The 8,671-nt window shown below is 34.1% G+C and overlaps 2 protein-coding genes across 5 annotated transcripts; one reads left to right on the top strand and one right to left on the bottom strand.

Moving 5' to 3' along the window:
• The first annotated feature begins 559 nt into the window (after positions 1-559).
• LOC101498438 (mitochondrial import inner membrane translocase subunit TIM10) lies at positions 560-2,480 on the top strand. Of its 2 annotated transcripts, none has more exons than XM_004486915.4 (6): positions 560-699; positions 801-851; positions 1,025-1,077; positions 1,522-1,560; positions 1,738-1,807; positions 2,152-2,480. In XM_004486915.4, the coding sequence occupies exons 2-6, from the start codon at positions 807-809 to the stop codon at positions 2,200-2,202; spliced, it is 258 nt and encodes an 85-aa protein (XP_004486972.1). In that variant the 5' UTR covers positions 560-699; positions 801-806; the 3' UTR covers positions 2,203-2,480. The 2 variants fall into 2 exon arrangements, with proteins under 2 accessions (XP_004486972.1, XP_004486973.1); XM_004486916.4 differs by having other exon boundaries at positions 801-855.
• Positions 2,481-3,998: 1,518 nt separating this feature from the next.
• LOC101498980 (uncharacterized) lies at positions 3,999-8,671 on the bottom strand. Of its 3 annotated transcripts, none has more exons than XM_004486917.4 (3): positions 8,306-8,671; positions 4,703-7,316; positions 3,999-4,578 (listed from the first exon to the last, which is right to left on the bottom strand). In XM_004486917.4, exons 2-3 carry the CDS (start codon positions 7,172-7,174, stop codon positions 4,279-4,281), a joined length of 2,772 nt encoding a protein of 923 aa, XP_004486974.1. In that variant the 5' UTR covers positions 7,175-7,316; positions 8,306-8,671; the 3' UTR covers positions 3,999-4,278. The 3 variants fall into 3 exon arrangements, with proteins under 3 accessions (XP_004486974.1, XP_004486975.1, XP_004486976.1); XM_004486918.4 differs by having other exon boundaries at positions 4,703-7,308; XM_004486919.4 differs by lacking the exon at positions 8,306-8,671 and adding an exon at positions 7,532-8,262.

The raw sequence follows: 8,671 nt of genomic DNA, 5'->3' as shown, positions 1-8,671 counted from the left end.
AATATACTAAATTTAATTTTTTATCACTACTACATCATCGCATGTTCGGTCAACAATTTTCTGAAGGTTTTTTTTAATTGAATAGATAGTCGCATCTCCGAGATGCGACCTTACATATACAATTTCTTTTTTTTTTCTTTTTATTTTTGTAATTACAAAATTATTTATTTAATAAAATAAAAATAATTATAATATTTTAAAAAACAAAATATTATTAATAAACTAAAATAAAATAAAACTATATTAATAAATATAATAATAATTTATAAAAAATAAAATAAAATTGTACGCGTAATGTATGATCGGATATGCGATGACCTAATAGTTCTAAATAGTAGGACATTTTACTATTATTTGTTTAAAATATGACAACTTATTATATTTAAATATATATATAATCCCCTTAAAAAATAATTAAAAACAATTTTTAAAATACTAACAAAAGATTTTTTTTAGTAAAAAAATAAAATAAAAGCGTTTGAGTCACGTGCAAAGTCCATGCTCACATCATCATATTTGAGAAGAGCCCGAGAGTGATCGAGATTGTGACACGTGTCGACGAGAGCATACAAGTTCCTAATCTGACAGTCAAATTACACACCTTAGTTATACCCGAAAACCCTAAATCATACTTATATTCGAGCAACTCGAAAGTTATAGGGTTTAGGTTTGCAGCTTAAAATCAACACACCAACAATTGTGAGTTGCATGCTTTATAATCCTTTCACCACTTTTCAATTTCCAAAAATTTCATTGTCTCCTTTATAATTCGATTGTTTCCATCATCTGAATTCTTTTAGGTTACAATGGCTTCAAATGGAATTCCCCCTTCTGGCCTCGATAAAGATCAGGCAGGTATTCTTTTCTCTTTCTTGGATTTGATTTGATTTTTGTCTCTCTTAATGCCTTGCTTGAAAAATTGATCCCCTTTGCAATTCCAAGTTTGATTTTTTATTTTTGGGTATTATTATTTGATTTTTTTTTTTTTATGTGTTTGATATTAATTTATTTGGTAATGGAGCAGATATTTGGAATGGCTGAAAAAGAGATGGAATATAGGGTCGAATTGTTCAACAAGTAGGTTTGCTTCAATTTATCTTCATACCTTGACCTTTTTAGTTTTTTTCTCAATTAGGTTTTTTTATACAATTCAATATATGTATAAGGTGTTGTTTGGATAAGTATCAGCTTAATTAATGTGTAAGGCCTTGTTTATAAGCTATTTCATATAAATATGTAGTATTTTCATAAGCTATCCTAAAAACAGCTAATTGACATGTCAAGTAAGCTCTCCCAATTACAGTCTCAAGTGGTTTTATCAATAGGTAAACTCAAATAAATCAATTCAAACAGGACCTAAATTTTTTTGCAATTGTCACGTTCTCTTGCTATTGGTATTAACTAGGATGTTTATCTTGTTATATGTTTGCTGTGTGATTTTTTTTTTTACAAGTATAATGAAGATTTGTTGGTGGCAAAATAATTCATTTAGCTTATCCTTTTTTGTTTTTTATCATTCAGGATGACCCAGGCATGTTTCAATAAATGTGTTGACAATAGGTAAGAAAACGCTCTTTTTCAGTTGCATTAACTGTTTGAGAAAGCATCATGTTGATTCCTTTTGAAGGTCCTCCAATGAAATTGGAGATTAGTTTCTTACTTGCTTATTCATTCAATAGAGTTATCTGGTATGATTATGAATGATATAATAATGTGTTTGTCACTTTATTTTCTCAGGTACAAGGAGTCAGAGCTAAATATGGGTGAAAATAGTTGCATTGACCGCTGTGTTTCCAAATATTGGCATGTAAGATATTCCTTATGTCTTCTTTTGGATTCAATGTGTCACTAGCTAGTTTTTTGGCCTGTTATTTTTAGCTAATTCCATATTTGGTTGTTTGTTTTTCATGCTAAGATAGATTCATATGTTCTAGGATACAATCTTAGTTGGGTTTACTATCTGTTAGAATGTGTGTTCTTTTTGAAATTTCTACTGTTATTCTTGATTGTGCGATGCATGCAAAAACAGTTTATATTTATATCATAGAATGTATGATCTGAATATGGTTTTTACTTTTGGATTCATGGAAACTGCACATGTTGATCATAATCATTGTCTTGTTGTCTAAGTGATGTTTTTGTTGCTTTCAGGTGACTAATCTAATTGGTCAGCTGCTTGGTACTGGGAAGCCTCCAATGTGATCCAAGTATATTATATCAGATGTTCTATTTTGCGGTTTGATCTGTCTGGCTATGACTACAATATTAGTAGTTGCATATGACTACAATATTAGTAGTTGCAGTCTGAGGAAGCTTAATTTTAGTATATTTTGCAAGGTCTTTAGTTTTTCCCATGACTATTATCAGATCAATTTATTTTATTAAGAGGGTTAATACCTGTTGTGAACTTTGAGGTAGCTCACAGAAAACTCTAGAATAATAATTTACTTGTTTTAATTAAGTTCATTCTTCCATTCTAATTTTGAGTCTTTACTGTTTACCTTCAGTTTATTGTGATATTCTGGAAAATTTGTTTGGACTATATTATCTTACTATCTTGTTGCTCTTTATCTTCATGTTCTTACGAATGGTAGTTCCTATGATTTGGAGTTCATTTGGAAGATAAATAAAGTTTGGTTAACGATTCTTTAAAGACAGAAAAACAATGAGGGTATCCGAGCCATATAAATTTGAGATTCACAACTAATAAATAAATATATATATGCCATATAAAGACATATTTATAAGTAACTAACACCATTAGTTTAATTTTTGTGGGACTTTTTTTCTGAATTGTCCTTATCAAACGATTCATCTATAACTTAAATCAATATTTGATTGAATTTGTTAATTAGAAAAACAACTCTAGAACAAAACTCGAAATTATTTGTTTTTACTGAAATGTCGAGATGAATTCACCGTGGATTTTATGATCAACTCCAAACCATATATTTAGTCAAAAACTTCAAACCATAAGATTATTTAAATAGGACAGAAGCTTTAAATATTTTGGATTTATCTTGCAATGGCAAAACTCTTGTGGTTATAGCTAAAAGTTTATAATTGTATAAGAAAGAATACTTGATTAAGTTTTCTGTTTTAATAAATCAAGTAGAAAACATCGAAATTAAGTCACAAGCAAATTAGTTTAAAATTGTGAACTAGTAACGGTGTGTGAATTAGAAGAAAGAGATAAGAGATTTTACTAAATTATTCACCTTAATTATTGATGAGTTTTTCACTATTATCAATGCAAAATATAATAATGCTTTGAAAGTTGTGTATATAGTAATTATTAAAGAATAGTATAGAAAAAAATAATGTAAAGTATAATAATACTTTGAAACTTGTGTATATAATAATTATTGAAGAGTAGTATAGAGAAAAATAATTAAAGTTATATTGAAAATTATAAATGACATTAATTTTGAGACAAATTTTTTTTACTACAAATAATATTGTGTCACACGGAGTTGTGTGTCGTGAGTTGTGTGACTCATGAGATTTGTGCCAATGTGTATAGTACCTTTATTTGAATGGTGTAATAGGTTGTGAGCATCAAAGTTCTAGAATCTAGGGTCTTTGATTCAAAGTCTCCTATGATTAAACCAAACATGGAAAATAAAGAAGAAGAGCAACCGTAAAATGTTGTCCCTCTCTAATTGTAAAATCCACCAAAAAAGAGTTGAGGCCATAGTTATTGAAATAAGTACATCATTTTCCAAGTTTCACTCACCCTTACTATGCTTATTAGTCTAATTGTCCTTGCTAATTTGATGTATGTCAAGGACTAATGGCATAAATGTCTTCGCTTTTTGACATTTGTTGTTTCACTTTCGGTATATATTTGGACAATCATACAGTGAAAGTTCGTATAGTGCAACTCAACTTTAGAGATTATATATGGAACCCCTTTTCGAGATAAGGTTTAGAAGTACAGTTGTACACCACATCACCTGCATATGGCATATTGAATGTGTGGTCAATTACCCATTCGATGAAACAGTAAATAAATGATTTATTCAATGGTCAACCAGGTGAATAGGACAAATATGAAATACCAGAAGATACAATAAAATTTACTCATGTTATTCACAATTTAACTGGTTGTTATTTGACAATGATGATATATAATCGAGTTATGAACTTGCAAGGCTTTCACCTATGCAGCAGATATGAATAACATACTACTACTCTAAAAGAACTATTATTTGCTGGCTACCCGAGATGTGCACTTAATGGCAAGGAGGCGTCAGAAATAACTTTACTCCATCAACTTCAGACCCTTCCAACTGGAGAGACCGGAGGATAAGCAACGTAACTTCCAGGAATGTCCTCAAATTTACCATGAGCCTTTAGTTCATCTGTTTGAACCGATACAGATTCCCTCCAATTATTTCCTTCAATGGAGTTTCTTGATCCAGAATTTTCATAAGGGAGCTTGCCATCCACCATTGCTATGCAGATGGAGAATGCTTGCAAGGGTGAAAGTGATGAGCCAAAAGCTACTGAATATACTCCAGGTTCGAAGAGAGAAAAATTGAAAACAGGACGGTTATCTGGACCTTGGTCATTCCCCTGTATTAAGCATTAATGGTAAAAAAAAACTTCACTGATCAATTATCTACAGGCTAACTAACTTAGATCAATCTGCAATATGCTAAAAAGGATAGCCAACTTAAATTAATGGATGAGAAAATACCTGGAAGAAAAGCTCATGCTGATCTGCAAAATAAGCTTCTGATGTTCTTGATTTTCTGCAGGTTTGGTTATTGTTTGCAAGAATTTTTAGTTTACAAGCCAAATCCCAACCACCACAATCACAGGATCCACCAGTTTTCCAGCGCTCGATCAATGATGAAGGTCCTCCATTGCTTGGAAGACTATGAACCCCACTTGGAAGCACCACTGTTACCTGTAATAAGTCTTGACATTCCTTATGGCAACTGCTTTGATGTGCATAATTGATAGACTTGGGTGATTTGACAACTATAGCAGCAAGCTCGTCATTTGGCATATAGTCAGTCACCTGAGCATCTCCTTGCTTTAACTTTACAGAAAACAAAACAAACTCTTTTGTGATAGAGTCCGTGCAATTTTGACTATTTGAATAATCATAGAGCAAATCAGGAACCTTCATTTGGGCAATTACTTGGGGAACGTAATCAGAACCTTTGCTTTTGCCCGTGTGATTAGTCCGACTTCCATTCTTCTTTTTAACCTCCCTAAAAGTGAAAAAAGTATAGATACTGTTGCATTCATCTTGTCTTGAAACAGTTGAGTTCTTCAGTGTGGCAGCGAGAATGTTGCTATTGTTGCCAACAGCAAATGTAAAAAGGGGCTGACCATTCTTCATGGAAATTCTCAGTAGAGCTTGAGATGCTGATGGCATATACCTCTCGTAATTTGACGATTCCGCATTGTTGACTGTGGAACAGCCAAACCTCTGGTCTTTGTCCAATTCTTTCTCTGGCAGTAGAGTGGAACATTTCCCATTACCTGGCCTACAATTCTTATTTGTTAACACTGACTCTTTTTGAAATAAATTCATAGAATGATGGCAGTTTGCTGCCTTTGGTTTTAGAAGTGGATCAAGTAATCTCCTTAAAGGGCTGGACCTGCTTTTGCCAGCAGCACCTGATATGTTTGAGCCAGCATGACCTCTCGCATTTTCTGAATCTTTTTGAGATAACTCCACAGAATGATGGTAGTTTGTTGCCTTCGGTTTCACCAGCGGATCAAGGAGTCTCCTCAAAGGGCTGGACCTGCTTTTGCCAGCATTTCCAGGTTTATCACGGCCTGTAATGTTTGAGTTAGCATAGCCTCTCACATTTTCTGAACTAGGTTTAAGGGTGGCTGTGGAGCTCTGGTGTGGCACATGTGCAACCTCTTTACAACCAGAAACTTTACTTGTGAAGCCAATGTTGAAGCTAAATCGACGGAAAGGTGAAGAGCTTCTTGATTTCTCAGCAGTTACTTTCTGGTTTACTTCCCTGGGAGGCTCATTTGCAGATGAAGATACAGCAATGGTGTGTTTCCTTTCCTCAGCCTTTCTACATTTGGATGGACTCATTCTCATTCTGACCGGTACAGGTGCTGAAGGTTCTGAAAAAATAGAAACAGGAATTTTAAAACTTTCTGAATCTATGGAACTGGATCGTGACTCTTTAGGTTGAGAATGGCTTTCGCTAAGTTCATCTGGCAGAGAACAGGAGTGTGAAACATTGCAGTTCAGATATGTACGGGGAGGTTCCTTAGGATTTATTGAAAATCTTGTTTGACTATGGCTTCCTAACCTCTGATCCAAGGTGGTTTGCATATCAGGAGCTCCACAATGACTGTTTTTTTCAGGGATTTCTCTAGGTAAAATAAGAACAATGGGATCTCTTTTCCCAAGCATATCATGCGCATCAATATTTTGTTCTCGTAAATTCTCCACTTTCTTTTCCATTTGATTAGCTTGAGTGCTCATTACCAGCTTACCACATGATGCTGCCTCATAAATTCGGCCATTTGGCAAGATATCCCTTTCCTTAATAATATGTGGACGTAATTGTTTCTTGTCACATGCTTTCAGTATACTGGTAGGATGGTTTTGGGAAAGATGATCAACAGTCCGAACATATTTTCTCTGTATGTCAATATCACTGTGGCTGCCTCTAAGATTCAGACGATTTCCAACATTTTCTCCAGAGGATTTGACAGCAATAGAATGATCTTGCTTTGTAGAAGCCATTGAGTGAGGTTGCAATGACGGACGGATTATCCTTTGACGAGAAGGAGACCAATTTAGACCCCTTCTAGAATTGCCAGATAATTCCTCCGTACGAATAGAAGATGATGCATTACTAGACGATGTTGAGCACCGGCTACTACTGTGGGGTACATGTTTATGGCTGTACTGCCAATGTTCTAGACTGGCCCAATCAAGGACTCCAACATTCAAACACTTATCAGGGATTTTTTCTCCCCTCTCCAAATAACCTGGTAAACTCGACATATACTTAACAACCTCGTCTTCCTCATTTTCTCTTCCACAAGTTGCTTGCTTTTGCTGATTCGGAAAACTTTTTAAAGAATTCTCTGCCAAATTCCTGGTAATTTCATTATGAACATCAGCATATGATAGAGAAGACTTCTCTGGTTTGAACCCATCAATAAGTTTTCTACTCATGCTGGTGGATAACTTCCGGGCTTCAGTTCTAATCTGAGATCAGTTGGATAAACATTCCAAGCTCCAGCTTTGAAAATACCTTTTTGTTTCCAGAAGAGATTTCAGTTGGAAAAATGTTACTAATTGTTTTCCATCTGCAAAACTGAATTACAATTACAAATCAAACTTCCAAAAAACAAAGATTACATTAGCTGAATTATCACTTATATAGAGAATACAAAAAAAACATATTAATATCAGGGGTATCATCTACTTCTACTCCCATTTTATTTTTGTTTCCTCATTTTAATAACCCGATGAAACAAATGAAAAAACTAATAATAAGTAATACTAAACCATATTAAAGAGAAAATAAACCTGCTATGACTTTAATTTGGTCAGTCTGCATCAACAAATGAGCAAACTCAACATCGCATGGAACTAGTTAGTATAATGGTGAGAATGTATAAGACTGAAAAATCATTATGTAAAGAAACCATAATGATAAACCTTTAGGAAAACGTCCCTCACAATCACTCCCCTTTCCCCTCAGCCTCACTCACAAACCAACCAACCCTGCTCACAATAGAAACTAAAGGGTATAAAGGTTGGAGCTTTTCTGCTTTGAACTGTTGCTCCTAATCTATCATCTAAAACAAGTGCTCAAGATATGAGAAATCAGAGGAGGGGAATTTTGCAAATTAAAAGTGTAAGTCTGTTTATGAATTATTGCAAAAAATTGAAATTGAAATTAAAAATGAAGTGGATGAATAATGCAGGGACAAAACCGAAATCACATAAGCAAAAATTGCGGAAGCTGAAAAAACAAATGGTAGTGGTCCACGCACGCAAGCCTATTTTCAAAAACATTATCGATTAAAGAAAAATGTGCATTATCATCATGCAACAACGACTAATTGCAAAATGTTTTCAAAATAACGGAACGAAACGCTCCAATATTCCATTATTCATTTCTAGCTATTAAACAGATGAATTTAACGGTTGGTAAATAGGTCATTGAAGCAAGGTTAAAAATGTAGCTAATGCCTAATTGATTTACTTATGTAAAGTATAATAATAGATTAGAAGGCGAATCTAAATGCTAAAGTAATAAAATATCTAAACTGTAATTTGAAGTTAGGGAATGCATACCTGAGAAGCGAGAAATGAAAGGGATGAAACTGAGTGTTGTTTAGCTTGGAGAAAAAGAAAAGAGTGTCGGTGCCGTCGTTTGGTTGGAAAACGACGTCGCAGCAGAATGAAGTGCAAGGCCAGCAACACCAAAACGCAAACTCCACTTCCAACACTTGGAGTGTCGTCCTAGAGAGAGAGAGATGTTTCTTTCTCGCTTGGCTTGATTTCTGTGCAGTGATTACTGTAACTTTGATGAGTGATGATAGTCAATGAAGATTCGTGTGGTGGGGTCCATGGTTTTCATCTAACGGCTTAAATGTGTGATACGTGATCATACGGTGATGAGTGCATCAAATAGATGTAAAGCTTATCGTGTTCTCGGGT

Source organism: Cicer arietinum, chromosome 1, assembly GCF_000331145.2.
Source record: "Cicer arietinum cultivar CDC Frontier isolate Library 1 chromosome 1, Cicar.CDCFrontier_v2.0, whole genome shotgun sequence".
NCBI lineage: Eukaryota > Viridiplantae > Streptophyta > Magnoliopsida > Fabales > Fabaceae > Cicer > Cicer arietinum.
The sequence above is the reverse complement of the archived record's forward strand: the minus strand, read 5'-3'. Positions and strand labels throughout refer to the sequence as shown.

Bases quoted from the DNA above. Each gene is read 5' to 3' on its own strand.
- LOC101498438 (XM_004486915.4), top strand. From the start codon at position 807: ATGGCTTCAAATGGAATTCCCCCTTCTGGCCTCGATAAAGATCAG. The intron at 1,561-1,737 runs GTAAGAAAACGC...TTATTTTCTCAG, and splicing joins AATAAATGTGTTGACAATAG to GTACAAGGAGTCAGAGCTAA. The intron at 1,808-2,151 runs GTAAGATATTCC...TGTTGCTTTCAG, and splicing joins GTGTTTCCAAATATTGGCAT to GTGACTAATCTAATTGGTCA.
- LOC101498980 (XM_004486917.4), bottom strand. From the start codon at position 7,174: ATGAGTAGAAAACTTATTGATGGGTTCAAACCAGAGAAGTCTTCTCTA. The intron at 4,579-4,702 runs GTATTTTCTCAT...TGCTTAATACAG, and splicing joins AGCATGAGCTTTTCTTCCAG to GGGAATGACCAAGGTCCAGA.